Source organism: Gossypium arboreum, chromosome 6 (assembly GCF_025698485.1).
Source record: "Gossypium arboreum isolate Shixiya-1 chromosome 6, ASM2569848v2, whole genome shotgun sequence".
Classification (NCBI taxonomy): Eukaryota; Viridiplantae; Streptophyta; class Magnoliopsida; order Malvales; family Malvaceae; genus Gossypium; species Gossypium arboreum.
Genome location: NC_069075.1, coordinates 8,612,954 through 8,634,732, shown reverse-complemented (window position 1 = coordinate 8,634,732; position 21,779 = coordinate 8,612,954). Strand labels below are relative to the sequence as shown.

Below are 21,779 nucleotides of genomic sequence, written 5' to 3'. Positions count from 1 at the left end.
ATGTCGAGCAATAACACAGTTGTGAGAGTTAAATAAAGGCAGAAAGACGCTCAACAATCCTTTGATTGAACCCTTCTAGGTCGCTCGCAGGACCTACTATAGTGGTCATTTCAGGAGCTGAAGTTGTAGTCTTAGTAGCAGACTCTTCTTATTCTCTTTCAGGTTGATCCTCAGGGGCTACAAAAGTATGCTTGCCTTTAAGCCATTTTTGAGAGAACTTCAACTCAACAACAGTTCTCTCAAGTTGCTCAGTAGCTCGAACAATTCTATGATTCTGCTTTTGAACGATTTGAAAAATCAAGGAGGGCAATGAGATTAGGTGGCTCACATGTACCTTTTCTACGTGCTTGGTGATTTCCTCATAAATGATTTGACTGAGGTTAAACTCGACCATTTCTACTGCCTTTTTTTTAGCACAGCAGCATTCTTGCTTACCACATCTCTCTGAGTGTTTGGTAACCAATTCCTTGTTACTTTTGCACACAAGGTAGAGCTTATGCAGTGCTTAGAGATAAGGCATGTATTGGACCCTTCAAAGGCCAGGTTGGATTAATTTTATTGGTGATGATAGAGGCAGTAATGTCCTCAGATTCTTCAAGCTCTATCATATTTACATAGTAACAGTTTAGTACTTTCTTGATCAGCTTAGGATTAGAATCATACCACCTTTCTAGAACATGGACATTGTAGAATAGTTGTCCTTGCTCATCATTGATGCTACACAATAAGTTAAAATAGAATTTCAGCACAACCTGTCTAATATAGGGCTTAACAAAACTATCAGCTTAACAAAACTATCTGACCCCATAATCCCATTATTCTCTAACAAAGTGTCTATACCATACTCAACAAATAAAACTTTTCTTAAGCAAGGAAAGATACCTTTTAGAATAAGAAACAGTAAACTAAGACTGATATAAGAGTATTTTGGTAATTATCACAGAGCAGAGTAAGACTTGAATTTTCCTAAATTCGACTTGATTAATTAAAGAATTAGATATATTCCGAAACTCGATTTAAAAAAAAATTAAATTAAAGCTTATATTTTAATGTTTTATAATTAAATTTAAAATAATTTTAGGAATAAATAAAACATTAATTATTATTAAATATGAATTTGAGTCTGATGGAATCAAGGCACTTGTTTGGTTATATTGAATCCTTAAATCTATGCTTGAAAATGACATAAGAACCTTGAATTACCCTACAAAATAATAAGGTGAAGAAGCCATCAATCATCCAACCTCACCCACAAAGGGATAAGGCACAAATAAGGGCCCTAAAATTCTCATTCCCATCCATCAATTGATAAAATAAAAGAAAAGCAACAAAATTTTGAGTAAAAAAAAAGACTTGAAAAAGCATACATTAAGACAAGCTTCCTACACTTTTAAAATAATTTTTTTAATTTTATTCAATCGATTAAAAAACTTAACACGTCATTTAAAAAAATTAATATTTTAATATTTTAATCTCACTTTTTTTTTCTCTAAAATCTAAATCCTTGGTTGATAATGAATGAAATGATTTCTGATGTATCATTGTCTACATGTTATTTACCCTATAATATATGTTTCAAGCTTGGTCTAGTTGTAGACCTATAACTCTTCAGTTACACCTCGAGCACCACCAGCTAATCCTCATCCATGGCCATCACCACCACCGCAGCTGCCACGGCGTCACATTTCTTCGGGACTCGTATTTACAACCCTAACCTGATAAGCTCTGCTCGAATCCAAGCTAGGTTTGGGTTTAGTTTTGGCACCAAGAAAGCACCACCACCACCACCACCACAACCCAAAAAAGCAGCCCCGAAACCACCATCCGACCGCCTTGTTTGGTTCCCCAATGCGAGCGCACCGGAATGGCTAGACGGGACAATGATAGGAGACCGCGGGTTCGATCCTTTCGGCTTTGCTAAACCAGCAGAATACTTGCAATTTGATTTGGACTCATTGGACCAGAACTTGGCCAAGAATGAGGCTGGTGAGATAATCGGGGTGATTAAGGAGACAGCAGAGCTGAAACCGACACCGTTTCAACCGTACACAGAGGTCTTCGGGTTGCAAAGGTTTAGAGAATGTGAACTGATTCATGGAAGATGGGCGATGTTGGGAACTCTTGGTGCCATTGCTGTTGAGGCACTCACTGGAGTTGCATGGCAAGACGCAGGAAAGGTAAGTTATATAATGCACCATGTTCCACGCAATTTTACGTATAATAATAACAATAATAATAATTTTACATTATATTATGAACTCTTTAAAATGTAGATTTTAGGCATCCCCGGTTCATAATTTTTCAAAATAGGATTTCTTACCCGAAAATAAAGGACTAATTCAAAATTAAAAAAAAAAATTCAAACAATTTGTTTTAAACAAAACATTGTAATTTTTCTATTTGGATACAGAGATAACCATATCCAAATATGAGCTTAATATGATTGTACTAGATAAAGGAGGCCCTTATACTAAAAATTAGGTTACATTTTGTGTCATTTATTTAGAAATGAACAAATTAGTCTATGTATGTTAAATAAAAAAGCAAACTAATCATTCTATTAAAAATTTCAATTATTTTTACTGCTAAAAACTAGCGTTACTAATAAAATAATCAAACAGTTACGCGTGGCGTATCACGTGTGCCTCAAGAAAATTTAACTAAACTAGTTTGCTCTTTGATCTAATGTATGAGAACTAATTTACCCATTTTTTAAAATAGATGAGATAAAATTTAATTTGACTGTTAGGACAAAATCATATATGGTAATTATACTCATTCTGGATTATAATTTATTTTATTCCTTATCTAAGCTTCGGCCCAACGTGATATAGGTGTAATTGTCATAATTTTTTTAATAAAAATTCTCAGTTATATGTAAAAATTTTAAGCATGGAGATGAAAATGATATTCATGTGAATATTAAAGATGATAAAGGTTTTGTATTTAAAATGCTGAATTTTGTTAAATATTCCATTGTTTTCTTGTTGTTTATGAATTTTCAATTTCAGGTTGAATTAGTGGAAGGATCATCTTACTTAGGGCAACCACTTCCATTTTCGTTGACCACATTAATATGGATTGAAGTATTGGTAATTGGTTACATAGAGTTTCAAAGAAATAGTGTACTTGAGCCTGAGAAAAGGCTCTACCCAGGTGGCTATTTTGATCCACTTGGGTTAGCCTCTGATCCTGACAAAATTGATAACCTTAAATTGGCTGAAATCAAGCATTCAAGGCTTGCTATGGTTGCTTTTCTTATATTTGGACTCCAAGCTGCAATTACTGGAAAAGGTCCTATTAGCTTCATTGCTAGCTTTAGCAGTTGATCATAGGTCGATTTACAAACCCCCCCCCCCCCAATTCGGATATTCATGATTTTCTATTTTATATAAAAATATTGATGTATTGGTAAATTTTATTAGTGAAATTTCGAGACATTTTTATGTCATCTTTATGTAAGTTTTCGTGTTTTGTCATGTCTTTTATTGGCCAGGTTGATTATACTTAAAAATGGCAATAAATCAAATACCAATAATTCCTATAACATCTGAATCTAGATCCCATTACTTCTTTTAAAATCTGAATCAATTTATTATACATGTTAAATCCAAAATTTACTATCCAAATTTCTAAATAAAATATCCGTTCTATCATCATACAACAACTATTTCAATTAAATATATCATATAATTTTAAAATATTTTGTTAAATGTAAATTTAGACATTTCGAATCAAATGAGGATAGAAGTTAGATATCAAAATCTGAATAACATCCAAGGGAAAAAAAAATCTATTGAGTAATATTTTCTCGTGTTGTATTAAGTGAAACATAGGGAGTATTTATACACATTCCTACTATAGCTCACAATGGCCTACTATTTTGTCTTGGTCTTTGGGCTGAAGGTACTAACATTCCATGTCTCTAATGTTGACATTCTCTAGGTCTCCTTCAGCTTATTGGACGCTTGCCTGCAGAGCATACGGTCTTTTCTAACCCTGGGACTGACAATCCCAGCGAATCTCGCACTTGCCAGTCACAAGCGGGAGTCCCTTTGGAGGACATAGCTCACGACCTCGTCTCTGCGAAGCTTACGCAAGCTCTCCTCTTGCGACCTCATTCTTGTGAGGCATACGCGAGCTCACCAGCGAGCTTCCTTCGCGAGCTATCTTTGTGAACGTCTTGCATTCTCACGAGGTCCCCAACTGACTATGCCTGTAGACGAACATTCTTCTTCCAAGTCAGGTTCATTCAGATCGGAGGTACAGATCTTATCGGTCATTTGGGCTATAGATTCCCAAATCGTAACAAAATCAAATACATAGATCCATTCTTAATTATACCAAAATTTGATGAGATGCAATTAATCAATTCAATTATGACCAAGAAACGCCAAGAAAGAAAGACCTTAATTAGCAGGAAGATTAGAACATGAAAAGATGATTCAAGAAAACAAATTGAACATGAAAACTGCTGAAAAAAATGAACATGGGAAAGGGCCAAACATAATAAGGATTTATAAGCTATTTGGGCCAATCATTCTTGGATTTGTTGTTCCATTTTGGAAAATAAAAATCCCACTTCAGCCATTCTAACTTTTAGCCATTTGGAATAGGGACTTCAAAAAAAAAAAAAACTTTTTAGCAACTAAAATATAAGAGAACTCATACTTACCAATATTAAAACTTTTAGCCATTATGCGTATACTTCTGAAATCTTAATATATAATATATATATATATATTTAAAAATAACATATAATAAATTAAAAAATATCACTTGAAATTAATTAATTATAATAATACATTAAATATGGACGATATTAAAATAAAAACTAGATTAAATTATGAGTAAAACTAAAGTTAAGCACATAAATACATCAGATAAATAATATTAAATGTACTATAATTATTTAGCATGATTTTATTATTAATTATGAGTTAGCGTTAGTTAACTCATTACACCAATTCAATAATATAATTTTTTTTAATTACGAAAAGACCTTTTCATATTTTCCCTAACTGAGTTGGTGCATAATAAATTTGTGACACTAATTCAGTCAGTAGCTTAAATAATAGTATAGATATACAACTGATGGAAATAATAAATTGTGCATGATAAAATAAAAAATGTCTAAGACACATCAAATGAAGCTTTGATTGAGTAGTAAATTTAAGGTTTTACTAATTCAATTGGCGTGGGTTTAAATCCCACAATATGCATATTTTTATTGATTTTAATTTAAATGAAAAGACTAAAATACCCTCAAATAATATAATTTTTAATTACTGAAAGATATTTTCGTAATTTTTCTAACGGAATTGGTATCCGGTTGTCTCATGACACCAACTTGATCAGGAGTTTAAATAGAAAATAAACATACAACTAAAAGAGATAATAAATTGTGTATATTAAAATAAAAAAGCATTAAGACACTTCAAATGAAGCTTTGAGTGAATAGTAAATTAAAAAGATTTATTAATTCAATTGACACGGGTTTAAATCCTAACATATGTATATTTTTTAATTAAAGAAAGATATTTTTATAATTTTTGTAACCGAATTTATACCCATCTGACTCAAAACACCAACTCTTAATTGAAGTTATTCTTACACGAGTAATTATCGCTGAAAATATATTAAGATCACAAACTTCAAATTTTTTAACTAAAATGCCAGAATAAAAGAAGGGGCGGAAGTTGGGGTTGAGGAAAATATTTTTTGCTTATAGAGGCAAAGTAAACTTTATTTAATACCACACATAGTCACTACAATAACACTAAAATGGCATAGTCGAATATCAGAACCAGAGAAACTCACCTGATTTCGATTCCCAGACCAACAGGATATCTCACATTCCCTTAATTCTGATTGATAAACCTGAAAACTCAACACGAAGTCCATAACAGCTCTCTTTCGAGGCAACCGGAAAGCTACTAAAGACTTGGAAGGTACACTGATTTGAGACTGAATTTCTAAGTCATGCAAACCAAATAAAATTAGCCTAGTGAATAAACCCTACGCTCGGACAGCTCTTCGCCTACCACTGTCTGGTAGCTGTGCAATTGCGTTTCCAGGTAGGGACCAAATGCTCGTTGAAGATCCTTCGAATAGAAAACAATTAAATAGAATGAGACATATTTTGTAGTAGAAGAGAATTAAAGGAGATTTACATTTAGCTTACAATATAAGGGTCTGAAATCCTTCACTATATTATGGCCATGTACTTGCATAAATATGCATTCTATTGTATATGTGGCAGAGACAGAAGATCAACTGCACCTACTTTTAGTTAACAAATATATTGTGGGTCAATGTTCAAACTAGGATCGGAAATCATGAGATAAAAATCTCTAAACTATTGCTAGTTGCCTTAATAGTTATGTTCTTTTCTAACTAAAATTTATCATTCAAAGTAAAGCTGAAAATAACTAGTGCCTAGCTTCACTTACCTTGTATCTTACTCGAGATCCCCTCAGTTCGACTAAAACATTACTCAAATCACCATCAGCTATCGCGGCAGATCTCAAGCCACTTGTTTTGGGCTCCAATTCATCATCAGAGCTCTCTTATTCAATCTCAATCATCAGTTCTTCGTCATCCATAAGAACGTCATTTGAGTCTTCTAGGCCGATGTCATCGTGTTGCGATTCCATAACACTTTCAGGAACACAGTATTTCTTTTTATCGAGCAATGGCCTTGCCATATGAAGTGAAATCCGCCTGGAAATATTATTCAGCTCATGAGACTTAAATGTTACCCAAAATGTTCAAAGTTTTAATGATTCAAATATTCCTTGATGCCCCCAGCTTTTGGTTATTTGCCTTGAGAAACTTTAACACCAATGGATTTTAAAGCATTCAGACAATGGCATCTTAAGGAACTTTTGAATCATTAAAATAAGCAAGAGTTAGGGGCATCGAAGAATTTGATCGATGTCATTATATGCCTTAAGAAACTTTAACATCAACGCATTATAAACTGAAAAATGTAAGTAAATGCACAGTCATCGAAGGCTGAACTTACTGGTAACGAAGAGGACAAAGAAGCTCGGATGGGTAATATGCTCCTTTATATCGCATCTTCCTGCAGGAGTGCACGTAATGGCCCATACAATAATACTAATGACTAGAACTATAGACTTGGTTCTCTTTCACCCAATCAATTTCTTGCAGAGCTGAATTTTTACCCAATGATAAAAACGCATAATCGGGATCCCAGAATAAAAAATCTTGATAAACATCGAGGAAGGATGTCTACCACACCAACAGCAACTAGCTTGCCATCAATAATGTATTGCTGATGGAAAGAGCCAAAGCCACATGGAGGAACCAAGCCATCAGCGGAGAGTGAAACAAATAATAAGGGAGTGTCAACAAGAAACCTCCTGTAGGAGCTTTCGGTGACACAATCTGGTGTATCATTATGCACTTTCATTTGACATCGTCTATACAATGCAACTCTTCCGGATCAAAACTGGACCTTTTCAAACACAGCTCAAGCTTCCTTTTTTGCACTTGAGGTGTTTAGAGCTCTTCTTTGCACAAGAGCTTTTACTTCCACTCCCAAATTCTTTATGTTGAGCAACTACCTGAACATCTCCATCTGAAGACATATTTTTTGCAGCAGAATAAAAATTAATATGCCCATTGCAAGCTCTACTAGACAAGCCAGAAATGTTTGCAAGCTGCTTTAAAGAACACGTTAACTTCTCTGCAATAGATTTTGGGCTTAGACAATTTTCTTCTACACTATGTCTAGACATTTCGGGTGCCATCAGCTGATTGTGTTCGCCTCAAAGTAGCGACTATTTGGAAGGCAATGTTGCTGGAATATAAAAGATCTTTCGATCCTTCAACCAACAACTTCTGTTTGGCAAGTGAAACCTTCTTGACTGCTGCTTTTGGCAATTGAATTCCAGAAGGAAATTCCCCACTTCCAATATATGTATGCACCACTTTGTCTATTAGGTCGGATAAATTATGCACAATTTCTTCTGCCTTGTTTTCCTGTTTGTTGCCACAAGAAAAAGATACATTTTTTTGGTGTTATGAACAAGGTGCAAGCAAGTTCAGCTTTGACTTGAGCAGCAAGGCTCGAGACTTGTTGATGGTCGTGAAATTAACTAAAAATTCGACTAAGGCAAGCGCACCTATCGAACAATAGTATAGTTATGGTGAGACCAGAAATACCGTATCCACGAGGACTAAAAGTACTAGTAATTACTATCTTTTTATTATCTAACCTAAGAATTAAAGGATGTTTTTAAACTAAAACTAATTATCTAATTAACTAAGATTACGACAGAGATTAAAATTGGAAAATACTTTTTAGAAGACCGATGGAGAAGACAATACCCAAGGAAGAATCCACTTAGACTTCACTTATTACTTTTGAATAAGACGATTTATTCACTTGACTTAATCTGTAAAAATCCCTAGTTTATGTTATTATCTCTCTCGAGACTAAAAACAACTGACTCTTGGTTGATTAATCGAAATCTCTTTCTAATTAAAACCTCTATTGTCGCATTAACTCGGTCTATGGATTCCCTTATTAGATTTGACTCTAATCCGGCAGATTTATGTCGTCCTATCTCTAGAATTGCATGCAACTCCGCTTAATTATGAATGATCTATTCTTAAATAGGGACTTTTGCTCCACTGAATAAGCACATCAAAACCTGAATTAATATCCTGAAATATCAAAACAAGAATTAAAACTCACAATTAAGAATAAGAACAAATATTTATCATATAATTCAAATAGTAATAAGATTCGTCTTAGGTTTCATCTCCCTTAGGTATTTAAGGAGTTTAGTTTATAATAATAGAAAACATCTCAAAATTGGGAAAACAACAAAAACATAAAGAAACCCAAAGAACTTCTAGGGAAATTGAATGGAGATCTTTAGTCTTGAAGTAGATCCTGCTTACGAGCTGATTCCGATGACTATCCTTGAATATTTTCTTCCTTCCACTTTGCGCGTCCCCTTTAATCCTCTTCTGAAGTGTTTATATAGACTTTGTAATGCTTCAAAACCCTCAAAATTAGCCTTTTTCGAGTAGAATTAGACTTGGGCTCGACAGGGACACGGCCGTGTGGCACGCCCGTGTGATGATGTTCAGGCCGTGTGTAATTCTGAGTTGTTTTTTTAGTCGACACGGCCATGACATATGAACGTGTGGCCTACCCGTGTGTCACACACGGGCGTGTGGATCACCTGTATAGAAGTGCTTAGGCCGTGTGAAACACTAAATTAGGCCCAATTTGTCCGTTTTTTGCCCGTTTCTTGCTCTTTTTGCTTTTTTATGCTCATCTAAGTATAAAACATAAATTTGAAGGATTAGGAGCATCGAATTCAATGAAACTAATGAAAAATCATCCATAAATATGTTAAACATGGGGTAAAAATATGTATATATTATGGTTTATCAAATATCTCTACACGTAAGCATTTGTTTGTCCTCAATCAAAATCCTCAACGCAATATTAAAATAAATTCTTCTCAACTTATAATTTTCATCAATACTGTTTTGAGATAATCCACAGATAATCATTCATTAAAAATTCAACTAAAAGAACATTAAAGTTTCAAATAATCCAAGTTGAGTATTTCAATCATAAAATTATAGGTATCCCCCTTCATCTAAGTAATTACCTTTAATTCCAAATCAACAAGTGGTGCCATCCTCACTAAAGATCCACTCAAATCACTCAAAGTGTTTAAGGTTCAATAATTAAGCACTCAATAGTCAAACATGAAAAGTTATTACCATAGACTTGCATGAAAGTCGAATCTCCACCACTTTAAATGAGATGATACACAAATCAAAAGGTCTTTAAAGGGTTGTAACGGGGCTTGGGATAAAAGTATGGATAAAGGCTGAAAAAGAAGGTTAGAATCGAGATTGAATTGATAAATTACCTAACTGGAAAAAGAAACTAACACTAAATAATTACATCAATCAAATTTACTAAAGATAAACATAAGCTTCTTTTCAGAATATGGAATTAAATAATTAAGCTCAAACAAAGAAATAATAATCAACATATATGTATATATATATAAAATTATTATTATTATTATTATTATTATTATTTTAAGAACAAGTAATGAGAGAGAATTATACAAGTCAAATGAAAGAACATAGTTAGGCAATTAACCAAATCAAATCTCAACAAAAAGGGAATCAAAATAGGAAAAATTCTTAACGAATCAAAAAGTATGATATAGGGGTTAAAATTTAGGGTAAATTAAGAATAGTTTGTTAAGCTCAAAGGGGTTTGCTAAGGGTTAATTATGAAGGTAGGCTTTTTGTGGGGTAAGTGGGCTAAAACCTAGGTGCCTTTATCATCTCGATATATCAAATCAAAGGTGTGGTCTTGACATGCATAATCGAAGCAAGTTCTAGAATAACATTTCAATGTTGACACACTCATAACCAATAAAATTAGTGAGCAAGAAAGATATATGCTTTAAAAGGCTCAAAATCTCACGAAAATTATGGGTATTTGATGTCAGTCCTGTAAATTCAAAATTTCAAGATAATACCTCAATTCAGGGAAACAACCTAGCAATTTTAATTCTCAAAAGTCAACTTATCATTCTTGATTCTCTACTGCCTTTAAAGTTTAAATAATCAATGCATAATTACCTATGTTTTAATCCATAACATATTAATAAAAATCATAAATCAATCAAAATTCATTCTAATAGTAATATGAGAAAATTATTTGAGAACAAGATATAATTCAGAGATTTTCTGATAATCATATAAATAACCTCCCCACACTTAAGATGTACATTTTCCTCAATGTACGAAGATAAATAATAATAATATAAGCATAATATCAGAAGATAGGGAGAGAAGTGAAATTGCCCTAAATTTTTGGATGAAATCCTTGGAATAGCGAAAGCTAGAATGGTAGATAAGGCCGAATGAAAGGCATGATTCTGAGTTACAAACAAGAAAATAAACACAACTGTGGAAGAGAATTAAGGGATCACTTGATAATAACCATAAAGATAAACATAGTTCAAAATATAAAACATAAGTCTTCAAAAATAAATAAAAGACAAAATAGAATTAAAATGAAAATAATAATAATAAAAAAATAAAGGGACTCAAAGGTCCTCATCATCGGATGGCTCGTGGCATCGATATTGTCGAAGAGTCGCATCGATGCTGTCGAACCGCTCAAAACACTGCTGCTCAAATCGAGTGAGTCACTCGGATATATCTATCAAAGTGGCAGCAGTGGGGCGATAACTCTATGATAGTGGTGGAGGTGGTTCCTCATGAAGGGGAGGGACATCATCAGTAATGTCCTCTGGATCATCCTGATTATTAGAATGGAGGAGTCTATACTGAGGGGGGTCGAATCCACGATGTCGTTCTATCATCCTCATGTGGATCATACTAGAAATTCCCTGATGAGCCATCTAGCCTACTAATGTAACTGTCAATAACATCTCTAGAGTGTCGAAGAGGCCAAAGTGTCGAGCGAGATGAGTTACGTAGGGACCAAGACAGATGGGACCCCTCTTATGGCAGACTGTTTGATGGCGAAAAGCAAGCGCTATGAAGTATGCCAAATCAAAGACGTGACCAGTCGCCATGCTCCAAAAATAGTATGCGTCAGTAGTGCTTACAACTCATGTGCTCTCTCTCTTGCCAGTCAACGTGTGAGCTAATAAGGCGTGGATGTATCGTAGAGCCGGAGAAAGAGATGTCTCCTTCAAATGACTCACGTCATAACGAATCTAATTAGCTGTGAGATCAGTTCAACAGCACGAAGGTGAGTGATAGATGTGACGGTAGAGGTGAAGAAAGTTATCGGCACCTATAAACTCATCAGTGTAGATACCCAAAGCTGCGCCAAATTCAGGGATGCTCATATGTCGCACTAAGCCACCAAGTCTAAAAGTGATAGTACTGGCCTCGTCATAGGTATTCATCACGTGCTGTAGATGGAAAGTAGTGCAAAACTCCAAGGTAAGCTTTGAATAGGTGGGCTCAATAATCGCAAAGAAACGATCCCACGAGGCAGTGGTAATGAAAGCACAAACCTCATCAGCTAGTCCGACCTGCTCCAATGTGGCCCAGTCAATACATCGGCCCAAACCTAGCGGCTGTAAGCGTAAAAGCTGAAACAAGTCGTCCTATAGGCCTGACAAAAATCGAAGCAGAGGGTGACAAGCTTCGGTCGAGGCGCTTGAGGAGGTTGCGCCAGACCCTTTCCATTTTTTCGAAAAGGGAATAGTAGTTTTTTTGCCTCGTGTGTTTTTCATGGTATTTCTGAAAATAATAGAAGTCAAACAGCACCAAGTATTTAACCACAAGACAAAGGAGAAAAGTAGAATCTAAGTAAAAAAAAAAAATAAAACTATGGTCCTAAAGAGTATATACCCTAACACTAATGAAAGCAAAGACTAGAATAATAGGGACATAACAATAGCAGTAAGGAATTAAGAAAACAAATCATGACAACATCTAACTAAACAGATGGATGCAAATATAGGAGAATATAAATACTAAAAATAATAAAAGAGGCTAAAACAGATAACAAAAATGGAAGAGTCAAAACAAACCAAATAAAATAAAAATCAAATGTAATGAATAATAATAGCTATAAAAATGAAAACTACTAAATATATAAATCAATAAAAATTTCTGAAAATTAAAATAGACTAACAATTAACAAATAAATAAATAAATAAATACTAAAATAAAAGAAATGTAAGGTTATAAAAGAAAACCTCAGGCAGTGGTCGGAGGTACGGACGGTGGTGGACAGTATTGGTGTGCGCGCGACGAGGCAGCTACGATGGGAAGGGGAGCGGCTAGTGGCCGTGTGGGTAGGGGCATGGTGTGAGGGCAGGGTAAAGGAGTTGGGTTGAGGGCTAGATAGAAGGGGTCTTGGTGAGGCTGTGCGCGGGAGGGGAGAAAGCTGGTGGCCGAATGGTGAGGTGAAAGGGTGTTGCGGCGGCTAAGGTTGGGGGGTTGGGGAAAGAGAAGGAAAAGAATAAAAATTAGGTTTTTGGTGGGGTTAAAATAGGGGCTCGGTCGTGTTAAGGCCCCGTGTTCGGCCACACGGCCGTGTCACACGCCCTTGTGGCAAGAGTTTAGCCCGTGTTAATCGTGAATATTGAATGCCCATTCGTCACACGGCCTAGAACATGCCCATGTGTCCAGGCTGTGTGGTTCACACGATCATATCGCACAGCTGTGTCTCACATTTTTCACTTCTCCCACGCCCGTGTGATATCCCACACGCCCGTTTGATATCCCACACGCCCGTGTATACGAACACATAGCCGTGTGCCTTACCCATAGAACTCTCTGACTTGTTTAAAATTTAAAATTTTAGCTCCAATTTTCACACGGCCTAGGACACGCCCGTGTGTCCAGGCCGTGTGCTTCACACGGCTGTGTTGTACGGCCGTGTGGATCGAATTTATGGCCGTGTGACTCGATACTTGGGGATTTTTAGCCCTGTTTCCACACAGTCAGGGACACGCCCATGTGTCTAGGCCATGTGGGCCACTGTACCTGTATTAAAATACGAAAAATAGCTAAAACAAACTAGTTACTGGTGTTAGTGCTCGGGTTGCCTCTCGAAAAGCGCTTATTTAAAGTCTAAGCTTGACTCACCTCATATTTTCACGGTCATGGTGGTTCGAGGAGTTGAGACCCCTCTTTCGTACTATCAATTCTATTAACCACATACAGTCTAAGTCGAGTAATATTTACCTTGAAAGTGTCGAATTTAGAATGATATACCTTAACTGTGCCTTATGGGAAAACATTAAGTACCATAAAATGAGTCACTCCATTTGTATTAAGCTCTAAAATAGGGTCCTTTTCATCTAACAATACTTTGTCCTCGACCTTAAATTGCTTTGTTTCATCCCTACGCTCATTGTAATGTCGCTTGGATTCATTGTGTACTTTTGGTTTCTCCTTGACATGTGTTCGCCATTCGTCTAGTTCATAGATTTGAAGCCTTCACTTTTCGTGAGTCACTCTGTTTTTGTTGTATGGATTAGAATGAGGCTCTATCACGTTCTTCCTAGGGGATTCCTACAAAGAAGTTTATGCCTTAACTTTACTCAAGTTAATAGAACCTAAACATCGTCTCGATTACTAGATATATTACCAGAATCACGAGCTTGAAGTTTAATCGTGTCATCTCCTACACAAAGTATCAATTCACCTGTGCCAACATCAATGATAGTTCTAACAGTTGATAAAAAAGGCCTTCCTAAAATTAAAGGTACGTCACTATTCTCATCCATGTCTAAAATAACAAAGTCAATTGGGAATATAAATTTATCAATTTTGACAAGCACATCTTCAATTATACCCCTAGGAATTCTAATGGTTTTGTCAGCCAATTGAATGCTCATCCTAGTTTGTTTGGGTTTCCTAGTCCTAGTTTTTTAAACATTTTATAAGGCATAATATTAATACTTGCCCCTAAATCAGCTAAGGCATTGTTAACATGCAAACTACCAATTAAACAAGGAATTGTAAAACTCCTTGTATCTTTCAGTTTGTTGGGTAGCTTGTTTTGTAGAATAGCTGAGCAGACTGCATTTAACTCCACATGAGATGGCTCATCTAACTTTCGTTTATTTGTCAGAAGTTCTTTTGAAAATTTAACTGCATTTGGCATCTGCAAAAGAGCTTCAATTAACGGTAAGTTAATATATAATTTTTTAAGTAGTTTAAGAAATTTACCGAATTGTTCGTCTGTGTGGTCTTTCCTTTTTTCTTAGGATATGGTACACGAGGTTTATATTCTGTGCTTACCGACTTTTGTTTACCATGATTCATCCCATTCTTACCATTACTTACCATAGTTTCGTGCCTTGTTTCAAATTCAGATTCACCTAACCCTTCTTTGTCGCGCACAACGATGACATGGAGTTGCTCCATTGGGTTAGTTTCTGTGTTACTAGGCATGCTACCTTGCGGTCATTCAGAAATCAACTTAGCAAGCTGTCCTATTTGGGTTTCGAGCCCTATAATTGACGTTGCTGATTCTTAAATGCTGTTTTGGTATTTTGAAAATGAGTTTCTAACACTGAGATGAATTTCGTGAACATCTCTTCAAGGTTTGGTTTCTTCTCTTGTTGGTAAGGTGGTTGTTGAAAACCTAGAGGATGTTGTGGTTTTTCATTTCCTTGACCACCCCACGAGAAATTGGGATGGTTCCTCCAACCTCCATTTTAAGTGTTACTATACGGGGTATTTTGAGGTCTAGAATTATTACCTATATAGTGGACTTGTTCTTCCTCAATACTAGGGTTGAAGGATGAATACTCTGTGCTGTGCACTCCTCCTCCATTTGAATCACACCTCATCACTGGATGTACCTAGGTAAAACCACACAAACCATCAAGCTTTTTATTTAAAAGTTCTACCTAGTTAGATAGCATAGTGACCGTGTCAAGGTTGAAAACACTAGTTGCTTTTGTCGGTTTCGTTCTCATGACTTGCCACTGATAGTTATTCAGTGGCATCACTTCAATAAATTTGCAAGCCTCTTCAAGTGTTTTGTTTTTTAAAGTTCCACCGACGGCTGTATTGATCAGTTATCTTGTTAAGGGGTTCACACCATTATAAAAAGTCTGAACCTGCAGCCATAAAGGTAACCCATGGTGAGGGCACATTCTCAATAAATCCTTATATCTCTTCCATGCATCATAAAGAGTTTTTAGATCCATCTGCACAAAAGAAGAGATATCATTCCTTAATTTAGCTGTTTTAGCTGACGAAAAATATTTAAGTAAAAATTTTTCGGTCATTTGTTCCCACGTGGTGATTGACCCTCGTGGTAGCGAGTTCAACCATTGTTTAGCCTTATTCCTCAATGAAAAAGGAAACAAACTCAGGCGAATGGCATCGTCAGAAACGCCATTGATCTTAAAAGTGTCGCAGAATTCCAAAAAAATTGCTAAATGAGTGTTTGGATCCTCATCCTGCAAACCTTCAAACTGAACAAACTGTTGTATATTTGAATCGTGTTAGGTTTCAGTTCAAAATTATTTGCAGTAGCAGCAGGTCTAACTATACTCGATTCAGTTCCTGTTAAATTGGGTTTAACATAATCATACATAGTACAAGGAGTAGGATCATGATTTACTGGATTTGCAGCAACCACAGGAGGTAGCAGATTATTCTGATTATCAACCATCTCCTTGGTTGTAGTATGGATATCATCCTCTCGCTCTTCCTCTATGTATTGTAGACTTCGCCTTATTTTTGTTCAATTTCTGCGAATTGTGCTCTCGATCTCACTGTCAAAAAGCAAAGGTCCTGACAGGTTCCTCCTAGTCATAAACTAGAGACACCTGCCAGAAGCAATTAGAAAGAAAAATATAGAAAAGAAAAATTAAACTAAAAGCAAAAAGTAAATTGCAATAAAAGTAAAAATGGCTAAAGTGATAAAAATTAAGCGTTCCTAATATCTTAGTCCCCGACAACTGCACCAAAAACTTAATGGTCATGAAACTAACTAAAAATTCGACTAAGACAAGCGTACCTATCGAACAGTAGTATAGTTATGACAAGACCGAGAATATCGTATCTACGAGGATTAAAAGTACTAGTAATTACTATCTTTTTTATTATCTAACCTAAGAAGTAAATGATGTTTTTAAACTAAAACTAATTATCTAATTAACTAAGATTACGACAGAGATTAAAGTTGGAAAATACTTTTTAGAAGACCAATGGAGAAGACAATACCCAAGGAAGAATCTACCTAGACTTCACTTATTACTTCAGAATTAGACGATTTATTCACTTGACTTAATCCGTAGAAATCCCTAGTTTATGTTATTATCTCTCTCGAGACTAAAAACAACTGAATCTAGGTTGATTAATTAAAATCTCTTTCTAATTAAAACTCCTATTGTCGCAATAACTCGGTCTATGGATTCCCTTATTTGATTTGTCTCTAATCCGCAGATTTATGTCGTCCTATCTCTAGAATTGCATGCAACTCCGCTTAATTATAAATTATCTAGTCTTAAACAGGGACTTTTGCTCCATTGAATAAGCACATCAAAACCTGAATTAATATCCTGAAATATCAAAACAAGAATTAAAACTCACAATTAAGAATAAGAATAAGTATTTATCATATAATTCAAATAGTAATAAAATTCGTCTTAGGTTTCATCTACCTTAGGTATTTAGGGAGTTTAGTTCATAATAATGGAAAACATCTCAAAATTGGGAAAACAACAAAAACATAAAGAAACTCAAAGAACTTCTAGGGAAATTGAATGGAGATCTTTAGTCTTGAAGTAGATCCTACTTCCGAGCTAATTCCAATGGTTATCCTTGAATATTTTCTGCCTTCCACTCTGCATGTCCCCTTTAATCCTTTTCTAGAGTGTTTATATAGACTTTGGAATGCTTCAAAACCTTCAAAATTAGCCTTTTTCGAGTAGAATTAGACTTGGGCTCGATAGGGACACAGCCGTGTGGCACGCCCGTGTGATGATGTTCAGGCTGTGTGTAATTCTGGGTTGTTTTTTTAGTCGACACAGCCATGACACATGGGCGTGTAGCCTACCCATGTGTCACACACGGGTGTGTGGATCAGCCTTGTAGAAGTGCTTAGGTCGTGTAAAACACTGGATTAGGCCAATTTGTCCATTTTTTGGCCCGTTTCTTGCTCTTTTTACTTTCCTATGCTCACCTAAGCATAAAACATAAATTTAAAGGATTAGGAGCATTGAATTCAATGAAACTAATGAAAAATCATCCATAAATATATTAAACATGGGTTAAAAATATGTATATATTATGGTTTATCAAATATCCCCACACTTAAGCATTTGCTTGTCCTCAAGCAAAATCCTCAACTTACAAATAAAATAAATCCTTCTTAACTTATAATTCTCATTAATAATGTTCGAAATAATCCACAAGTAATCATACGTTAAGAGCTTAACTATAAGAACATTAAAGTTTCAAACAATCCAAATTGAGCATTTCAATCATAGAATCATAGGTATCCCCCTTTATCTAAGTAATCATATTTAATTCCAAATTGACAAGGTTGACATCCTCACTAATGATTCACTCAAATCACTCAAAGTGTTTAAGGTTCAATAATTAAGCACTTAATAGTCAAGCATGAAAAGTTATTACCATAGGCTTGCATGAAAATCAAATCTCCACCACTATAATGAGATGATACACAAATCAAAAAATCTTTAACAATGTTTTAATGGGGCTTGGGTTAAAGCTAATCACTGAATTACAAACAAGTGCCAGAATTAACACTAACCAAAACTAATGAAGGGAGCTTTTCTCTCAATATGATAACTTATCCAAGCTCTTTAGAACAATATGTAATTTTAATGAATATACGGTTTTTTTTTAAGAACAAGTACAATAATGGAAAATACATAATAAGAAATAATTTAGCAACTAGAATGAATGAACATAATATTAGGTAACTAATCAAATTAAATCTCGATAAAAAAGAAGTCAATAAAAAGAAGAAATTCTTAATTAATCAAAAAGGGATAAGTTGCGGGTTAAAATTAAGGGCTAAAATCGAGAAATAATAGTTAAGGCTCAAAGGGGTTCACTAGGGGTCAACTATGTGGGTAGGCTTTTTATGGGGTAAATGGGTTAAAACCTAAGTGCCTTTATCATTTTAGTATATCAAATCAAAGGTGTGGTCTCGACATGTATAATTGATGCAAGTTTTAGAATACCAAATCAATGTTGACATACTCATAAAAACAATTAGTGAGCAAGAAAGATATATGCTCTGAAAGGCTCAAAATCTCACGAAATTTATGGGTATTTGATGTAAATCCTGTAAATTCAAAACTTCAAGAACATACCTCGATTCAGGGAAACAACCTACAAATTTTAATTCTCAAAAGTCAACTTATCATGCTTGATCATCTAATGTCTTAAAGTTTAAACAATCAATGCACAGTTACCTATGATTTAGTTCAAAACATATCAATAAAAATCATAAGTCAATCAAGATTCATTCTAATAGTAATATGAGGAAATTATTTGAGAGCAAGATAAAAATTCAGGTCTTTTTCTGATAATCACATAAATAACCTCCCCACACTTAAGATGTACATTGCCTTCAATGTACAGAGATAGATAATAGCAATATAAGCATAATATCAGAAGAGAGGGAGAGAAGCAAAATTTCCCTGAATTTGGAAGTAATTCTTGAAAGAGCGGAAACAGGTTTAGAGGTATTGAAAGTGATGTGTATGTGACATATAGATAGAGGTGAAGGTGGTGGTAAAGGTTGGGTTCCACAATCACAGTGCCCAACGAAGAGGTTATCGTGGTTGTCAGTGTCGTGGTGGCTATGGTTGTAGTCGAGCAGGACATGGCAGTCGTGAAGGATTGTTTGTTTATTCCTTAGTAGTACCCATCGACTGAACCTTTTGAAACTGCGGTGCCATCAATAATATTTAAGGGATTTATATGTATAGGGTTGTTATGGTTAGTAATAATGAAATAACCAGATAAAAGAAAATTCAAATTATACTAATAAAAGTCCTGTAAGAAAATGATAACGAAAGTGCAAAAGAAATGCAAAAATAAAAAGAAAAACAAGTTGAAAATTAAATGGACTTGAAAGTCCTCGTCGAAATCTGGATTGTGAGGTGGTGGTGCTGGAGGCGATATGTGAAAATGTTGGCAAATTTGTTGTAGCATCGCCTCGATGCTGTCGAATCGCTGAGTGCAATATTGCTCAAAGCGATGAAGGTGGTCAGAAACTTCAGACAATGAAGCAGTCGCATGAACTTGTTGGTGACTCCGTGGTGCTTGTGAATGTGGGTCCTCTTGAAATGCATGGATATCATCAGGAATATCCTCGGTGTCATCCTCATCGATAGCTCGTGCAAGTTAGTACTGAGGAGAGTCGAACCCACGATGACGCTCAATCATTCGCATATGGAGCATACTTTGGATGCCCTGTGGGGACATCTGGCCAATGAGAGTGAGCAATGAAGACTACGCCACTGTATTTAGGAGCCCAAAATATCGCGCTAGACGAGTCACATATGGGCCGATGCTGATGACTTCTTTTCAGTGTCGTTCTGTCTGGTGGCGAAAAGCAAGGGCGACAAAGTAAGCGAGATAAAAAATATGACCTTGCCTCATGGTCCACAGGAAGTATACGTCGTGAGTGTTGACGACGCCAGTGCTCTCTTGCCTCCCCGTTAATGTGTGTGCCAAAAGGGCATGGAGATAACGTAGAGCTGGAGCTAGAGCCGATGCCTTTGAATGGCTAGGATCATAAATTCCTGTAGCAGGCTGGGGGTCTACCCAACACGATGAAGATGAACGATGTATGTGGCAGTGGAGGTGAGAGAAATGGTCTGCCTCCATAAACTCGTCTGTTTAGAGTCCCAAGACAGCTCTAAATTCAGGGACACTCAACTGACGTACTAGACCACCAAGGCGAAATTGAACTGTTCCTAGGTCATCGTACTCCACCATCACTGTTGTAACTGGAAAGTCGAGCCGAGTTCCAATATGGATTCCAAATATGTCTGCTCGATAATTGATCGCGAGGTTTCATGATAGGTTTTAAATCGCGAGGTTTCGTGATAGGTTTTAAATATTTATAATTACTCGTTCTTGAACAAACTATTATCATGATGTAGGCAAATGTACCTATCGAACAGTAGTATAGTTTTAGCAAGACCGGATTGTCGAACCCAAATGAACTAAAAGTACTAGTAATGACTTGTCTTTTGGGGAAATCATGTCCTGCTTCTATACGGCCGTATCGCATGGCCGTGTCTCTTCCCCTATTTAGCCACGGCTGTAGGCACGCCCATAAGCCTGACCGTGTGTGCTGAAAGAATTTGCATTTCAAAGATAATGTTAATGATTTAAAGTGTTAGAAATTAAAAATAAAGAAATCAAAATATGTTAGTGCTCGGGTTGCCTCCTTAGAAGTGCTTATTTATAATCTAAGCTTGACTTACCTCTCTAGTGAATGGTCAGGGTGGTTCGAGGAGTTCGTACTCCTCATTCCTGCTATCAATCTCATCAAAATAAGGTTTTAAACGGGTGTTGTTTACCTTAAAAGTGTCGAACCTAGGATGACTCACCTTTACCGTACCGAATGGAAAAATACTAAGTACTGTAAGAGGGATTTCCTTATTTTGTGTGGTAGTGACAATGTGGGGATCTACGGCATCTAGTAAGACCTTATCACCAACCTTAAGTTGATTCGGAGGGGTATCGAACTCCTTCTGGCGTAATTTTGATTTATCGTGTGTTCTTGGTTTATGTGCTCTCCATTCGTCTAGTACCTCTATCCGTAGCCTTCGTTCCTCATGAGTGTGTCCTCTATCATTGCTGAAACATGGCTCGTGAACTTCTTTGAAGCTTAATTTCTGCAAAGTAGGTTGTGTCATATTGTCAGTTGTAGTAGACTGGTGTAGACCATTACCTTTACTGTTCGATGTAATGCCAGAAGTACGAGCTTAAAGGGTGATCGTGTTGTCTCCTACGCGAAGCGTGAGCTCACCTATGCCAACATCAATAATTGTTTTAGAAGTTGCTAAAAAGGGCCTTCCTAAAATCAAAGGGGTGTTATTATCCTCCTCTATGTCTAGAACAATGAAATCAACGGGGAATATGAACTTATCTACTTTCACAAGTACATCTTCAACAATACCCCTAGGAAATCTTATAGTTTTATCTGCCAATTGAATGCTCATCCTAGTTTGTTTAGGTTTCCCAAG

The 21,779-nt window shown here is 35.8% G+C and overlaps 1 protein-coding gene, 1 non-coding gene and 1 pseudogene across 2 annotated transcripts; 2 read left to right on the top strand and 1 right to left on the bottom strand.

Annotated features, from left to right (window-relative positions):
- Positions 1-1,516: 1,516 nt before the first annotated feature.
- LOC108456173 (chlorophyll a-b binding protein CP29.3, chloroplastic-like) lies at positions 1,517-3,547 on the top strand. The gene is made up of 2 exons (XM_017754773.2): positions 1,517-2,177; positions 3,012-3,547. The coding sequence occupies exons 1-2, from the start codon at positions 1,647-1,649 to the stop codon at positions 3,327-3,329; spliced, it is 849 nt and encodes a 282-aa protein (XP_017610262.1). The 5' UTR covers positions 1,517-1,646; the 3' UTR covers positions 3,330-3,547.
- A 2,452-nt stretch (positions 3,548-5,999) lies between these two features.
- On the bottom strand, positions 6,000-20,409 carry LOC108481288 (arginyl-tRNA--protein transferase 2-like; annotated as a pseudogene).
- LOC128294650 (small nucleolar RNA R71) lies at positions 15,664-15,770 on the top strand. Its single transcript, XR_008284958.1, has one exon. It is a non-coding gene; the product is annotated as a small nucleolar RNA R71 (small nucleolar RNA).
- Positions 20,410-21,779: the final 1,370 nt, after the last annotated feature.

Excerpts from the sequence above, each read along its gene's own strand:
- LOC108456173 (XM_017754773.2), top strand. The coding sequence starts at position 1,647 with ATGGCCATCACCACCACCGCAGCTGCCACGGCGTCACATTTCTTCGGG. Across the intron at positions 2,178-3,011 it reads CATGGCAAGACGCAGGAAAG|GTTGAATTAGTGGAAGGATC; the intron begins GTAAGTTATATA and ends TTTCAATTTCAG.